The sequence below is a fragment of the Ictalurus furcatus genome, chromosome 7 (assembly GCF_023375685.1).
Source record: "Ictalurus furcatus strain D&B chromosome 7, Billie_1.0, whole genome shotgun sequence".
NCBI lineage: Eukaryota > Metazoa > Chordata > Actinopteri > Siluriformes > Ictaluridae > Ictalurus > Ictalurus furcatus.
The window spans coordinates 14320933-14338791 of NC_071261.1; the positions used below are offsets into that span (position 1 = coordinate 14320933).

General features: G+C 43.3%; 1 protein-coding gene across 1 annotated transcript in view; it reads left to right on the forward strand.

Annotated features, from left to right (window-relative positions):
• Positions 1 to 10925: 10925 nt before the first annotated feature.
• The window catches only part of ank2b (ankyrin 2b, neuronal), a 167221-nt gene continuing 160287 nt past the window's right edge, over positions 10926 to 17859 (forward strand). The window contains exon 1 of the mRNA XM_053628777.1: positions 10926 to 12075. Within this exon, the coding sequence (XP_053484752.1) occupies positions 12016 to 12075 (60 nt within the window). The 5' untranslated portion in view covers positions 10926 to 12015. The remainder of the gene's footprint in view (positions 12076 to 17859) is intronic.

Below are 17859 nucleotides of genomic sequence, written 5' to 3' on the forward strand. Positions count from 1 at the left end.
ACTGGAAAATGGGAGCTGCAAAATGCACACGCTGCCAACAGATGGCGATATATCAATAATTCCAAACTGTAGACCTGTAAATGTTCAAGAATTTACTGCTCTGCAAGACAAATCTGTGTAGTCACTGAAATGCATAAACTGTTATGGCTGTAGGTTTGTAGTCATCCTCAACTAGTACTGTAACTATTCCTCTCTTCAGATGTGATGTGAGGTCAAAAGTAACTGGCATTTATGTAGAATTATTTAATACTTTACCCGAACACAACTTTCTTCCTAATGTCTCCTACAGTTCATCATAGAAATTCACAAGGAACAATCCTATAGTACTACAATAATGAACTATGTGGTGATTATTTCCAGGGTATAGAAATGCAGAGTACTGGACACAATAACCTAATGTAGTTGTAGCTGGTTAATAAGACAGTCTATTGTTTTTCATAGAATTACAAAATGTATTGATGATTGTTTTATGTCAAAAAATACATTTCGTTTCTAGCACTAGGTTTGGAAACATTAAAGTCTGTTTGCACATCATAAATGTGCACTGCTTACTGAATTTAAGAGAATAATTTTTTTTTAATGTTCCAGGCAAAGGTTATGTTTGACCCTTGTTTAGAAATTGTGATTAGCTTAAGTTTTGCAGTTTATCTTCAGAAACATTACATACTGAAAGAATATTTATTGGATAATACATGACTTTGTCACTTAGAGAAATTGGGTTCATTAGGCATTTCTAATAAATGTTTGGATGCGAAGAATGCATCTTTGCGTCTACTCATCTACAATATATTAGCACAGGAAATGACCTAGGCCTAGCTGAATTTCTCTGTAAATGTTCATAGCTCAGCTATTTAAGACTTGCCATGACCTTAAATTCACCCTCGTCTATCGGTGAGCACCAGCTGAACTGAAGGTGACCTGGCTTTTGACTGACAGCTCAGTCTGCTCATGTCACATTCATCCCTCGCATTCTTCCACTCAAACAACTCATGGAACAATTACACACATGTGACATGGAGATAAACTCTAAATGGTCACCAGATACAAAGAAAGAAAAGCTATGTGAGCAGATGGTGTCTTGTACCCAACACTGTGTGACTCTCAAGGACCAGATAACACACTCTGTGCCCATTCAATCATTCATGTTTGTTTGTTTATTTGTTTGTTTGTCTTATTAGATGCCAATTATGTAGTTTCATGTAGTTTTATTACTATATTGAGTTTTTCAATCTTGATGGAGGAATTTTAGCTTCCGTTTTGAATGAATTTTTATACATTTCAGTAACTTTAGTAGAAGTACATAGTACAATAATCAGATTGTAGTTTGTGGCGTACAGAACACTCCGCTATCACCTATCACTTTTCATAAGTTTGATTTCTCCTCAGAAAAAATCGAGTAATTTTAACACAGTTATTTACACAAGTTCTTTTTGTTTTGTTTTCAGCATACATTTGGTTTTAACAGAGTTTTTAAGTAAAAGATTGATTATACAATTATACAAGTGTGTTTAATTATTATTATTATTAGTCTTATTATGTAATAGTTTCTATTCTGGTTTTAGTTTAGAATCAGACTTAGTGGAGAGTGCTGGTGGTGTTTTATCAGGTAAACAGACTTACACCATGGCGAACTCGCGGCCACCGAGCCGGCGTGGACTACATATCCCAGCCATGCCCGCGCTCAAGTTCACCGGAGTACTGAGTGCCAACACCTGTGCGCCACCCAAGGTTATTTAACACCTTGTTAACGGCAGCGTGGCGAGAAGTAACGCTCAGTTTTCCCCAAATGCGAGTAAGTTACCAAGCTTCCTACTACGCTTCGGACTTTCTTGGTTTAAGGATTCTAGCCTCGTTTATGACTTACGATTCCCGGATCTCGTCTTGGATTCTTTTGATTGCTTCGGACTGTGTGCTTTGCGCTTCGCGCTTCCCTCGTCTTTCTGTCACTGCTCGGCCTGCGCTTGCCTCTCACCTGGTAACGTAACAGTTTACTTCGCCTATCATGGAGGCAGCGGGCGACCCAGATTGGGCACGCGCTTGTCAAGAACAAAGTCGTGATAAGCGCGCAGCGCGACCAGATAGCATGCCTCACCGAACAACTGGAACTCCGCGTCGCCGAGGGGCAAACCGTGACACCCCCCCCCCCCCGCTGCTGTTGTCTTTCCTCCCGCTTCTCCCTGCGTGTCTGCTCGAGCTGCGCACGCGGCACTCGCACCAGCCGTGCCGGTGGTGCACTACCCACCCCTGCTGACACCAGAGCACTATGCCGACTGCTTTCCGTCGGGGCCTCAACCCCGAGCTGGTTCGAGAGTTAGCATGCCGGGGTGAACAGCTGACCCTCGACAAGCTCATCGACCTGGCAGTATGGCTGGACCACCTTCGCCGCACTAACTGCCCCGCGCCGTGGAATCCTGTACCCACCGAGCCGCTACCTCCAGCGGAACCCATGCAGCTCCGCCGGGCCTGGATCCGCGAGGAGGAGAGGGAGAGGTGACGCAGAGAGGAACGGTGCTTCTACTGTGGGGAGAGCACCCATGTCGTTCGCCACTGCCCGCAGAGAAGGCCATGATCAACCGAGGAGGGCACGACCAACAAACCCTGTCGTCCCTGGGTGAATGCGTTCCAATTACTCAAAGCAGATTCTTTTGTGTTACCCGTGCTGCTCGAATGTTCAGAGAAATCCTTTGTGCTTTCAGCGCTCATCGACTCGGGGGCAGCAGAGAACTTAAAAGATGAGCAGACAGCGCGAACCCTCGGCCTCCCCATCCAAGCCCTGCTCCAGCCAACGAGAGGTGCACTCCATCAACGGGTCCCCAATAGGTGGCGGGGTCATCTCACATTGTACAGCCCCAATCACCATGCAAGCCCGTGCCCTCCATTATGAAACCATCGTCCTGTGTGTCACGGTATCTACTCATCACCCCATCATTCTCAGCTTACTGTGGCTCGAGCGCCATGACCCACAGATATCATGGGCGGCCAAACAGGTAACCAGGTGGTCCCCTTACTGCCTATGTCACTGTCTGACGGGCCCCACGGCTCCAATAGCTGCCACCACATTGGAGAGCCCCCTGTCCCCTGTCCTTGTCACCGTGCTATCAGAGTATCATGACCTCCGTGAGGTATTTAGTAAGGAACAAGCAAGTGGCCTACCTCCACACAGGGCCTATGATTGTGCCATAGACCTGAGACATGAGCGAATACATTCAAGAGGCACTCCACCAGTTGTACGTTCGGCCATCCACGTCACCCGCGTCCGCTGGGTTCTTCTTCGTGGAGAAGAGGGGAGGGGGTCTGTGACCGTGCATTGACTATAGGGGTCTCAACCAGGTGACCGTTAAGTACCGTTACCCCCTGCCACTAGTGCCCGCAGCCCTTGAACAGCTGAGGTCCGCATCCTTCTTCACGAAGCTGGACTTGCGCAGCGCATACAATCTGATCCGTATCAGGGAGGGCGACGAGTGGAAAACGGCCTTTAGCACCACTTCCGGGCACTATGAATATTTGGTCATGCCGTATGGACTCGCTAACTCTCCCTCAGTGTTCCAAAATCTGATCAACGACGTCCTGAGGGATCTATTGGGGCACTGCGTCATCGCGTGCATTGACGACATACTGATCTACTCAACGTCCCTGAAGGAACACATCAAGCAGGTCCGAGAGGTGCTGTTCCGCTTGATGGAACACCAGCTGTACGTGAAGGCCGAGAAGTGCGAATTTCACCAACGCACTATCACGTTTTTGGGGTATGTCATCAGTCCGGAGGGGGTCGCCATGGACCAAAGCAAGGCGAAGGCTGTGGTGGAGTGGCCCACGCCCCGAACCGTCAAGGAGCTGCAACGCTTCCTGGGCTTTGCGAACTTTTATCGGCGGTTCATCCGAGATTTTAGCAAGATCACACAACCCCTGACGTCCCTCCTAAAGGGGAAACCTCGGCGCCTCGCCTGGACCTCTCACACCCAGGGGGCCCTGGAGAGGCTTAAGCGGGCGTTTACCACTGCCCCATCCTCCGACACCCGGACCCCTCCAGACCGTTTGTCGTGGAGGTCGACACGTCTGAGACGGGAGTGGGGGCCATCCTGTCTCAGAGGTTCGGGGACCGACCCAAGCTGCACCCCGTGGCCGCCTTCTCGCGAAAACTGTCTCCGGCGGAGCATAATTATGATGTGGGGAACCAGGAGCTCCTGGCCGTCAAATTGGCCCTCGAGGAGTGGAGACACTGGTTGGAGGGCGCCGACCACCCATTCATGATCTACACTGATCACAAGAACCTCGGGTACCTGAGGACGGCTAAGCGGCTCACACCCCGCCAAGCACGCTGGTCTTTGTTCTTCTCCCGGTTCCAATTCACCTTGTCATACAGGCCAGGGACTAAGAACACGAAGGCTGATGCTCTGTCCCGCATCCACTCTCCCGAGGGCCTGGCAGATCAGGAGAAGTACATCGTACCCTCCTCCTCCATTGTGGGCGCCATAGAGTGGGCCCTGGACCAAACCCTAGCTCACCTCCCCAGGTCACGAATCCTAGCAGCCTGTCCCCAGGGAAGCATTCGTGCCAGAACGTTACCGCGTGGAGCTTGTCACCTGGGCTCACACGACACGAGCGACGGGACACCCGGGGGCCCAACGCACTTACAAACTGCTAGCTGAAAAATATTGGTGGCCCCACATGCCCAGGGAGGTACAGCGTATCGTGTCCTCCTGCTCCACCTGTGCCTGCTCAAAGACGCCCCGTGCCTTACCCATCGGGAAATTGGTGGCACTTCCCATACCCACACGTCCGTGGTCCCATCTGGCCCTGGACTTCCTAACGGACCTACTGGAATCACAAGGCAACACGGCTATACTAGTGGTCGTGGACCGATCGCCACAGTCAACCTGTTGTTCCAGCATGTGTTCCAGTACTTCGGCATCCCAGAAGAAATCGTGAGCGACAGGGGCCCCCAGTTCACGTCTCGAGTCTGGGCCAGCTTCATGGAGAAGCTGGGGGTCTCCGTTAACCTCACATCCGGCTACCACCCACAAGCCAATGGACAGGCAGAGAGGGCCAATCAGGAGATCCTTCGGTTCCTCTGAACCTTCTGCGCCACCAGCCCGGAGGACTGGAGTCACTTCCTCCCCTGATTGTATCCCCAGGGTGTATCCTCACCCTGATTATCAGCCCGGGGACAGGGTGTGGCTTTCAACGAGGAACTTCAAGGCACCTCTCTCGGGCAGCAAACTAGGACCTAAGTATGCCCGGCCTTTCCGGATCCTGAAACGGGTAAACAAGGTCACTTACCGCCTAGACCTCCCCAAACACAGCCGCATTGCCCCCTCATTCCATGTCTCCCTCCTCAAGCCGGTGACATCGGGCCCCTTAGCCATGGCAGTTCCGGAGAATGCCCCGCCGTACCCGTTAGAGATCGAGGTACGCCCAGCTTACCGCTTCCGGGAGATCGTAGACTCCAGATGCAGGAGAGGGGGACTTGAGTATCTGGTGGATTGGGAGGGTTGTGGCCCAGAGGATCAGTGTTGGATCCCATCCCGGGATATTCTGGACCCAAGCTTGCTCGACACCTTCCATGCGGCTCATCCAGAAAGACCGGCACCCCGGAGGAGAGGACGGCCTCGGAGGAGTTCGGCTCCCGGGGTGAGCCCTTTGGGGGGGGGCTCTGTTACACCATGGCGAACTCGTGGCCACCGAGCCGGCGTGGACTACATATCCCAGCCACGCCCACGCTCAAGTTCGCCGGAGTACTGAGTGCCAACACCTGTGCGCCACCCAAGGTTATTTAAGACCTTGTTAACGGCAGCGTGGCGCGAAGTAATGCTCAGTTTTCCCCAAATGCGAGTAAGTTACCAAGCTTCCTACTACGCTTTGGACTTTCTTGGTTTAAGGATTCTAGCCTTGTTTATGACTTACGATTCCCGGATCTCGTCTTGGATTCTTTCGAATGTTTCGGACTGTGTGCTTTGCGCTTCGCGCTTCCCTCGCCTTTCTGTCACTGCTCTGCCTGCGCTTGCCTCCCACCTGGTAACGTAACAAGATACAGAAGGACAATAGAAGAGAAAAGAATAGGGAAAAGACAAACAGACAAAAAAGTAGATTGTATACAAAATATAGCTGAGAAATATTTCTTGTTAGTAGTCCGATAGGCCAGAAATAGATTTGCTTTTATGGACACTTTTATTTTAGGTGTTCAAAAAATGATGTCTGGGTTAATGTGGGAGCGTTAATGCGTTATATTCTGGTGCTAGTTCACTTAACAATAAAACGAAGGACACACTATTTATCCTTGAGACTATTTTTTACATTTTGTGTGGAAACTACTGTACATGTACATTATATCAGGAATGTGTGATGTGCTGCAGTGTTGAAGGAGAGCTAGTCTATTTAGAGAACATTACTTCTGAATCTGTGCATGTTCGAATCTGTAGCTGTACACTCCTGTTGTTGTGTGTTTAATAAAGAGGTCAATTAAATGCAGTTTAACAAGTCATAATAGTATAAAATGGATGTAAAATTCCCATTCTAGTTTTTGCCCCCTCCTTTGCAGTTTTAATAACTTCTACTCCTCTGAAAAGGCTTTCCACTAATCTTTGCAAGGTGGCCGTGGGAATTAGTGCTCATTCTGCCACAAGAGCATTAGTGAGGTCAGGCACTGGTGTCAGGTGAGGAGGACTCTGGGGTGGAGTCAGCGTTCCAGTTCATCCCAAAGGTGTTCAGTGGGGTTGAGGTCAGGGATTTGTGCAGGACACTCAGGTTCTTCCACGCTAACTTTATATACTATGCCTTTGTGTACAGGGGCATTGTCATGCTGAAACATGTTTGGGCTTCTTAGTTCAAGTGAAGGGAAATCTTAATATTACAGCATACAAAGACATCCTGTATAATTGTGTGCTTACAACTTTGTGTAATAGTCCGCAAGGTCACAAAGAAACTCAGCATAACTTCTAAGCAACTAAAGGCCTCTCTGACATTGGCTAATGTTCATGAGTCCATCATCAGGAGAACACTGAACAACAATGGTGTGCATGGCAGGGTACAGGGAGAAAGCCACTGCTTTCCAAAAAGAACACTGCTGCCCTTCTGCAGTTTGCTAAAGATCACACTGACAAACCAGAAGGCTATTGGAAAAATGTGTTATGGATGAATGAGACCAAAATAGAATTTTTGGTTTAAATGAGAAGGGTTATGTTTGGAGAATGGAAAACACTGCATTCCAGTATAAGAACCTTATCCTATCTGTGAAACATGGTGGTGGTAGTAGTATCATAGTTTGGGCCTATTTTGCTGCATCTGGGCAGGGACAACTTGCCATTACTGATGGAACAATGAATTCTGAATTATACCAGTGAATTCTAAAGGAAAATGTCAGGACATCTGTCCATGAACTGAATCTCAAGAGAAAGTGGGGCATGCAGCAAGACAACGACCCTAAACACACAAGTCGTTCTATCAAAGAATTGTTAAAGAAGAATAAAGTTAATGTTTTGGAATGGCCAAGTCAAAGTCCTGACCTTAATCTAGTAGAAATGTTGTAGAAGGACTGGAAGCAAGCAGTTCATGTGAGGAAACCCACCAACATCCCAGAGTTGAAGCGGTTCTGTACTGAGGAATTGGCTAAAATTTCTCCAAGTCGATGTGCAGGACTGATCAACAGTTACTGGAAATGTTGTTTAGTTGCAGTTATTGCTGCACAAGGGGGTCACATCAGATACGGAAAGCGAAGGTTCACATACTTTGGCCACTCATAGATATGTAATACTAGATCATTTTCCTCAATAAATAATAGACCAAGTATAATATTTTTGTCTCATTTGTTTAATTGGGTTCTGTTTATCTACTTTTAGGACTTGTGTGAAAATTTGATGATGTTTTAGGTCAGAAATATAGAACATTCTAAAGAGTTCACAAACATATTTATATGTTTGATATTTTAATCACAGTCACTGAAACAATCTTTTTGGTCAACAGAGTGTAATGAATCACTTCCTTTTTTCTGTGTCTGTGTATCCTGGTTTTGAAAAGTGTATGTACAACACACACACACACACACAGGGAGAGTTTGCAGGATAATTCAGCTTAATGCTCAATGACAGGGGCAGTAGGCCTGAGTCACTGCAGTAGTCTGTATAAATAGCTGGTCTGGTGCACCACAGTATACACACATGCACACACATGCACACACATATAGACATAATAAAAATTACAATCAAATAAAAATAAATTTAAAAAAACTGTCATTGTGAGGGGGCTCACGGTGGCTTAGTGGTTAGCACGTTCACCTGTTGTGTTTGCAGTTGTTTGATATCCATGAGAGCAGAGAATCTTTGTGAATATTTTGAACAAAAGATCAAAAGGTTAAACAATAAAGACAATTTTTCACAGCCTTCTTTGCTCATATTTACCAAGGGTGCCAATATTTGTGGAGGGCACTGTACACTGTGACATCTGCACTTTATTAAACTGAGAGTGACTGAATAGAAAATGACAGCAGGGGCAGATGGATACTTTACAGGAAGAGGGGATGGTAATTATGGCAGAACATCATCATGTCTTGACAGCAATAATGAATTTAGCCAGGCTTTTCTGCCAGGGTGATGCCATTACATGGAAACCAACTTGCAGGAAGTAGATTATAATGAATTACACAGTGATGTATATAAACATAATGATATTCAGAGTGGATTTTGGCTTTGTTTTGTTTACATGCATGGCTAGGCTAACACTACACAGAAAAACAGCATCAGCAAAGATTCACCGCAGTGCTAAATCCTGTCATAGGGAATGATGGTGGACTGTAGAAATATAAAAGCTAGAAGAAAAGAACATCATTTTCTCACAGACTTTTGTTATTGCATAAATTCATCCATAGTTTATCGATAAACTACACGCTACTTTCAGGATTGAGATTTTCAGAATTTTGAGTTGAGAAAAACAACTAAAACACACCTGTGCCAAAAAATGGGTTCATTGGGTATCACCAAAAATCTGTAGGGGCTTTAATGCATATTCCTCTACTAGGCAAGATTTTTCCTGGCAATAACTGATATTCTGTAACAGAGATTATGCTCTTCCTGTTACAGCATATCAAATTGTAGCCATCTCACAGCCTACAGTTACTTTATATCATTGATCCTGGTGTTTAACATTGACTTACTGTCCCTGAAAGCAGGGTTCAAATGTCTTATGGTTTCTACTGGTCTCAATGAGTCTCTCAGAATCCCCAGCATTTTAAAATACTGACACAGGAAAATTGAACATACGTGAAAAACAACTCCAGGCTTGAATGTGGCTTCTCACTTCTGGGAGTAGGAGTCTTGTGGAATTATGTCAACAGAAACCATGTATCCTACTACACTGTATCTTACTACACTGTATCTTACTACACTGTATCCTACTACACTGTATTCTACTACACTGTATCTTACTACACTGTATCCTGCTACACTGTATCTTACTACACTGTATCCTACTACATTGTATTCTACTACACTGTATCTTACTACACTGTATCCTGCTACACTGTATTTTACTACTCTGTATCCTACTACACTGTATCTTACTACACTGTATTCTACTACACTGTATCCTACTAGACTGTATCCTACTACATTGTATCCTACTACACTGTATTTTACTAAACGGTATTCTACTACACTGTATTCTACTACACTTTTTCCTACTACACTGTATCCTACTACACTGTATCCTGCTACACTGTATCTTACTACACTGTATTCTACTACACTGTATCCTACTACACTGTATTCTACTACACTGTTTCCTACTACACTGTATCTTACTACACTGTATTCTACTACACTGTTTCCTACTACACTGTATCTTACTACACTGTATTCTACTACACTGTATCCTACTACACTGTATCTTATTACACTGTATCCTGCTACATTGTATCCTACTACACTGTATCTTACTACATTGTATCCTGCTACACTGTATCCTACTACACTGTATCCTACTAAACTGTATTCGACTACACTGTTTTCTACTAAACTGTATCCTCTGTTCGTTCATCCCGTGACCGCCCCATAGGCTGAATGCAGTGTGGCTGTGATGTAATGAACGAATGACTTGAACCCGAAGACTCGAGGCATGAAGTAATCATTTCTGTTTCCCAAACAGAACCTATGGGGATGTTGCATCGCATGCGGGGTCAACATAAAATGAACAAATCACTCTCTGAGAGAACTCGTTGTCCCCGAGTCATATTAAAGAGTCGTTCAAAATGAACTGAGGGCATAAATCTCTTATGACAGTGGTTTTCAAAGTGGGGGCCACCCCCTTGGGGGCTGCCAGGGGGCGCCCGGGGGGCCTCAACAATTTGGTGTGAAAAATAAATAAATACATGATTTTTTTTACATGATTTTTTTTCAGACAACCACACACACACAATCAATTCATAATGTAATGTAAAGATGTAATATGTAATTATTAATTAAAAAAGGGGGGGGGATATATTCAGAAGTCTGTATTTTTAATGTGTTTTAAAGACATCTTGCAAAAGGGGGGCCTCGGTCAAATGTTAATGCCATTTGGGGGGCCTTGCCCTGGAAAGGTTTGGGAACCCCTGTCTTATGATACTTGACATTTTTACAGTACATAATACATACAGTGGCCTGTTATGCAGTGGTACCACAAACATAGCAAAAATGTGTAAGGGTACAAAAACACGTGTGCCAAACCCCTCTCCCCCCATTTTGCTTTTTTGATTTTATTTGCATTGACTATTTACAAAATTATCCAGTGGACACGGAAAAAGTGTGGGTTTTAAAAGCCTTTACCTTTCAGTCAGCTACTTATTATAGTGAGCAACAGCTGAGTGAGTCAAAAAAATACTAATGTGTAATTTATCTCTGTACTAAGACTGTAGTCTATTACTATTACTACTAACACTACTACTTCTACAACACATTATTAGTGTCTAATAAATATGAAATACGAATTTAACTAAATTAATTAGGCATGTTTGCCTCCGGCCTCTGGGGTTGGGGGTTCGATTTCCACCTCTGGCCTGTATGCACAGAGTTTGCATGTTCTCCCCATGCTTTGAGGGTTTCCTCTGTGTATTCTGGTTTCCTCCCCCAATCCAAAGACATTCATCATAGACATGCTGATTGGCATTTCCAAATTGTCCGTGGTGTGTGAGTGTGTGTATGAGTGTGTGAGTGTGTGTGCGACTGTGCCCTGCGATGGGTTGGCATGCCCGTCCATGGTGTCCCCCGCCTGGTGCCCAGAGTTCTCTAAGATAAGCTCCAGGCTCTCTGAGACCCCCTGTAGGATAAGCGGTACAAAAAATGGATGGATGGATGAATATCAAACCCTATCATTAACCACAATAGCCAAAAGGAAACCGTTTGGGTCTTTATACAGACATACACCTACTTACAAACACACCTTTACGTAATTATAATCGTATTAATATTATTTTGTTGCTCTGTTTATTTACATGAGTTGCTATGTGCTGTTATTACTATTCACTTGCTTTTACACATTGGTTTTGATTGGGTTACGCACTTTCAGAGAGAGAGAGAGAGAGACAGAGAGATAGTTAGATAGGAGATAGATAGATAGAGAGATGGATAGTGATAGAGACACAGATAGAGAGAGATAGAGTGTGAGATAGAGACAGACAGAGAGACAGAGAGATAGTTAGATAGGAGATAGAGAGATGGATAGTGATAGAGACACAGAGATAGAGAGAGATAGATAGAGTGTGAGACAGAGATTTAGAGAGATAGAGACAGACAGAGAGAGAGAGAGAGAGAAAGAGAGTCTACGCTGTCCTTCTCAGTGCAGGCTGAATGACTGCGTCTCCGCACACACTGTTTGCTGTTGTTTACTCCTCTGTCCCACTTGAAGGACAGCAGTAAGAGAGAGACAGTAATAAATCTGATGGCGTGTGTCCTCCGCTGCAGCACCTCCGCTGTGTTCTAGCCGCGCGGATAAACTCGTTCCTGTACCCGGGGAGCTGCGGTGGCTGGAGCGGCTCTGTCAGGCTCTCAGATGGCGTCTCCCGAGGCAGAAACTCCGTCCCCAACTGCCAACGGGGACAAAGTCCGTCAGGTAGGAAACAAGCGAGCTATGGCGAGTTTATAAACATAAAACAGCAAGAGCGAGGTCGGTGATGGGGACAGTGATGATGATGATGGTGGTGGTGGTGGTTGTGACGACGATGGCGGCTGTATCAGGCTCGCTCTGTCCCGCGCTGGACGATACGCGGAAAACAGCGTCTCCATGGCGACCGGACAGCTTCACATGTTGTTTCTGAAGTCGAAAACAAAGTTGAGAGCTTTGCGGTTTGTTTTTGTTTCTGAAGCAGGGAGATAAAACTGAGCTCCAGGTCTAGTGGAGCAGTTTGAGGAAAGCTCACGTGTGTCCTGTATATATTCCACTGATATATTCTACTGATATATTCTACTGATTTATTCTACTGATATATTCCACTGATTTATTCTGCTGATATATTCTACTGATATATTCCACTGATATATTCTACTGATTTATTCCACTGATATATTCTACTGATTTATTCCACTGATTTATTCTACTGATATATTCCACTGATATATTCTACTGATTTATTCCACTGATATATTCTACTGATTTATTCTACTGATATATTCTACTGATATATTCCACTGATATATTCTACTGATTTATTCTACTGATATATTCTACTGATTTATTCCACTGATATATTCTACTGATTTATTCCACTGATATATTCCACTGATATATTGTACTGATATATTCCACTGATATATTCTACTGATATATTCTACTGATGATATATTCCACTGATATATTCTACTGATTTATTCTACTGATATATTCTACTGATATATTCCACTGATATATTCCACTGAAATATTCAACTGATTTATTCCACTGATATATTCTACTGATTTATTCCACTGATATATTCCACTGATATATTCCACTGATATTGGTGGTGATATGGAGGAGAAATGTCCTCTGGTCAAAACATTTGTTAAGTGTTCTCTGGAATACTACCAGGGTTTGCTTTTTAGAACCACATTACTATTAGGTCACCAGGATTAGGCTATTTGAGTGATTGTTACATCATTTGTCTCATATTACTGTTGCAGATGTTACGGTTGTAATAAGATCAAATGGTCTGTGGAGGTCTTGAGATCATATTTTGTTTACGCCAAAGTTTCTTCATCCAGTTCTTAGAAACCCCTAGCAGGTACAGAATAGATAATAGTGTGTATTCCAGCTTCACATAAGCCTGAGCCTGGTAATTAAGGCTGGAGAGTGTTAGTTTGATAGAATTAAAAATGCTGCACATGTTACGAACCTATTTTTAGAGAGTTTTTTTTTTTTATAGAAGGGATTTTACAATTAGATGCTGTTGATTGCATAATGCTTGATTTGAGCATTTACTGACAGATTAGTGCTCTCTGAAAGTGAATGCTGAAGTTAAAAAAAATCAACATAGATGTACAGCGAGGATATGCTTTGACTGCTTCGGAGATTAGAGGTGAGAACTGCAGAGCACAGCAGGTGAGAGCTGCCAGCCCAGATCACCAAGGAGGCACGGCTCCTCAACTCCATGGCAGCAGATTGTTTGGCAGAACTGTCTGTCGAGAATATGCCAGTGACATCATGCTCACTCGTGTGTTTATGAGCAAAAATGCACACATTTTACCGTGGCTATGGTGAGAAAAACAAAAAAGATGTGTATAGTTTTAATGAAGGGACTTATGGTGTGTGTTCACAGATCATAGTGTGTATGTATGTGTGTTATGCATAAACAAGATAAATGGAGGTTTGTCAACAAATCTGCCTCTGTGGTGGACATCTGCCCCTCTTTCCGGCTCACTTATAATGCACTTAGTCGTCACTGTAAAGATGAGCAAGGGAGAGAGATCGAGAGGTGGACGGAGGAAGTTAATGCTGTGGAAAGAGAGAAAAATGGCAGGGAAGGTGTCATAAAAGTATATGACATAATGCATTCAGTCAAAATGAGTGGTTGAGAGATGGATTATCTGGCTTGAATGCCGAAGTGCAGATTTGATATCCTGCCCAGTATGGTTATGTCCAAGATAGAGACAGATGAATCGGGAGGACGGGAAATGGAGAATAAAATAATAGAGAGAGAAAAGGCTGAGACAGAAACAGATGGATGAAAGTGAGATGGAGCGAGAGAGAAATGCGTTTCGGCATTGTTCCTTAGAGGGAGTTGTCTTTTGTTTCTCTGTAAAGTACTGTTCTTTTATTTAAGAAGGACTGCTCTGATACCTCTCAAAATGGAATATTTGTGGCAGTTCCACATGCTTTGCTTGATGGCTTACTTATAATTAAGCATTTTTGTCCTTAGTCTCATAGTTAAGGCTCTCCAGTGTACTCCAGGTCAAATCCAGCAGACAAGGTGTGTTAAAATTACATTTACAGTCTCAGACTCTTGCATCTAGCACGACTTACGGACATGTAAACATATCCTCATGCTATTACAAATGTAAACCCCTGTTAGAGAGGAGTTAATGCAATGGGGTAGTACAGTAACCAAAACAGTACAAGTCAAGTTTTAAAAAAAAGATTGTTTAATCATTTAATTGGTTGATCTAGTTCAAAAACATGACAAACACCCCCGTGTAAAACTGCCATCCTACTTGTCCACCCTCTTTGGCTTCATGTCATGATATTTTAATTCCATAAATATTTGAGATGTGGATACCATGTTGACATGGATCAATAAGGATTCATCATTCCAACCCAAAGTTAGGATAGGTATAAATGATTGAGTTTAAATATTTAATTATGCATTTACAGTGTTGCTTGAAAGTTTCTGAACCCTTTAGAACCATTTTCTATATTTCTGCATGAATATGACCTAAAACATCACCATATTTTCACACAAGTCCTAAAAGTAGACAAAGAGAGCCCAATTAAAACAACTGAGTCAAAATATTATACTTGGACATTTATTTATTGAGGGAAATGATCCAATATTACATAACTGTGAGTGGCAAAAGTATGTGATCCTCTAGGATTAGCAGTTAATTTGAAGGTGAAGGTAGAGTCAGGTGTTTTCAATTAATGGGATGACGTTCAGGTGTGAGTGGGCGCCCTGTTTTATTTAAAGAACAGGGATCTATCAGAGTCTGATCTTCACAACACATGCTTGTGGAAGTGTATCATGGCACGAACAAAGGAGATTTCTGACTTCAGAAAAAGAGTTGTTGATTTTCATCAGGCTGGAAAAGGTTACAAAACAATCTCGAAAGAGTTTGGACTTCACCAATCCACAGTCTGACAGCTTACAGTGTACAAATGGAGGAAATTCAAGTCCACTGTTACCCTCCCTAGGAGTGGTCGACCATCAAAGATCACTACAAGAGCAGTGTGAATTTAGTGAGCTGACTACTAGCTGCTTTCAACATCAGTGTGTCACATGACTCAGGTGCCTGAAAGACAAGTGTGTGGAGAGGCATCCTGTGGTCGCTTGGCACAGAGGGCACCTTTAGACTTCCAACAGGTCTCGGCTGGGTTTTTTTTTAAGTGCTACTTGTGTCAAATCTGCTTAAAATGTACCTGACAGATACTACAACTTCATGATCATGAATAAAAAGACATCACATACACACCCTAAAGGCGTTATGTAACGTGTCGTGAAGAAGTAGGGGTTCTATTTCATTTATAATGGTACACCATGGTTGTGTTTCATCATAGTGTGTCTTTATGCATTTCAGTTACTCTGTGTTTCTGATCCTGTGTCCTCTCTCTCTCTCTCTCTCTCTCTCTCTCTCTCTCTCTCTCTCTCTCTCTCTCTCTCTCTCTCTCTCTCCCTCCTCCCTACTAATACACATTTTGCCCAGTCATGCTGTCTTCTGCAGTCCCATTTCCTTTCAGTTTTAAGAAACAATATTAATTTTGTTTTAGATTTTATTGTCCTGAAGAGTAATAGCCTGGTATTAGTAATTAGAACAGTGTTGTAATAACTGTAATAACATTTAGTATCAAATGGGAAATGTAGCTAAGCTAGTACCTTTGTAACTCTCATACCCCTATGTATATATATAGGACATACAGTATGGGGACAGTGATAGCTCAGCCTGAAGTCAAATCACATTGGGCTTTTTGGGAAACTGTGTGCTTGAATTAGTCTATTAGACCCCAAAAATTATTCTTTATTAATTGTAACATTCCATAGTTTTTTGGGCAATTTCCATCCTGCTGCCCATGAGCTCCAGTTTTCATGTGTCTTATGAAATATTAAAATTGAGAGTGACTCTGGAAACCTTTACCAAAATATACTATACTTTTGGTTTTAAGTGTAATAAGATCATGTAACAGAGAGATAAACACAGAAGTAACAATAGGCAGATTTTGTGTCTGATAATGTATATTAAACATCTAGAAAGAGCATCAACAAAAGTCTTCATTTGGTATGTAGTGATGTTTAATCTTAAATGTCACAGTGCTTCATAGTGATATGATATACATAGATGCCGTAACTATAGCACATACTTCTGAATCCTGCCTCCTGCTGCACTACACACAACAGCCGAGGCACAATACTGCTGATGGTAGAACAGTTTTACAGCATGCATGAATGACAAGTAATCTTTTCAGGATCAGTAACATGCATACATGATCATATACTTGTTTCCATTAGTCTGTATTATTGCACATTACTAGCTACCATTATGCTAGCTACCACTTTTTAGCATTAGTTTTACAGGCAACAAAAATCATGGGACTGTGCAGCACACTGGAGCTTTTCTGGTGGGCTAGCTAATGACTGTATCATGTGTCCACTCTTAGTATATACGCTGCATGGCCAGAAGTATGTGGACACCTGACCATCACACACATACAGTGGGGGAAATAAGTATTGAACATTGAACAAATATTGAAGTCAATATTTTTTTCAGTAAATATATTTCCTATTCACATGAAATTTTCACCAGTCATCAGTATTAACTCAAGAAGTCCGGAAATATAAAGTATTCACAACATTAAAGTCCATAAATGAAGTTATGTGTAATAAAGAAGAATGACCCAAGAAAAAAGTCGAGAAGCCTTTGTTTGTAATAACAGTTTCAAGACGCTTCCTGTATGAAGAAATTAATCGGCCGCAGTATTCAGGTGTGATTTTTGGCCCATTCTTCTAAACATATTGTCTTTAAATATTGTTCAACTGGATTCAAGTCAGGTGATTGACAGGACCATTCTAGAGCCTTGTTTTTTTTTCTCTCTGAAACCAATTGAGAGTTTCCTTTGCTGTATGCTTTGGATCGTTGTCCTGCTGTAAGGTCCACCCACATCTCGTCTTCATCATCCTGGTGGATGGCAGCAGATTCTTCTCAAGAATCTCCCGGTAAAGGGCTCCATTCATGTGGACTTTCCCAAAACTGTTGTCACAATGCCGGAAGCACACAATTGTCTAGCATGTATTTGTATCCTGTAATATTTCCCTTCACTGGAACTTAGAGGCCCAAACATGTTTCATCATGACAAAGCCCCTGTGCACAAAGAGAGCACAAACCTTGAAGACATAGTTTATCACGTTTGGAGTGGAAGAGCTTGAGTGGCTTGCACAGAGCCCTGACCTCATCCCCACTGAACACCTTTCGGATGAACTATTAAACTGGCTGCACCCCAGATCTCCTTACCCGACATCAGTGCCTGACCTCACTAATGCTCTTGTAACTGAATGAGCACAAATCTCCACAGCCACACTCCAAAATCTACTGGAAAGCCTTCCCAGAAGAGTGGAGGATGTTATAGCGGCAAAGGGGTGACCAACTCCATATTAATGCCCATGGTTTGGGAATGGGATGTTCACCAAACATATGGGTGTGATGGTGAGGTGTTCAT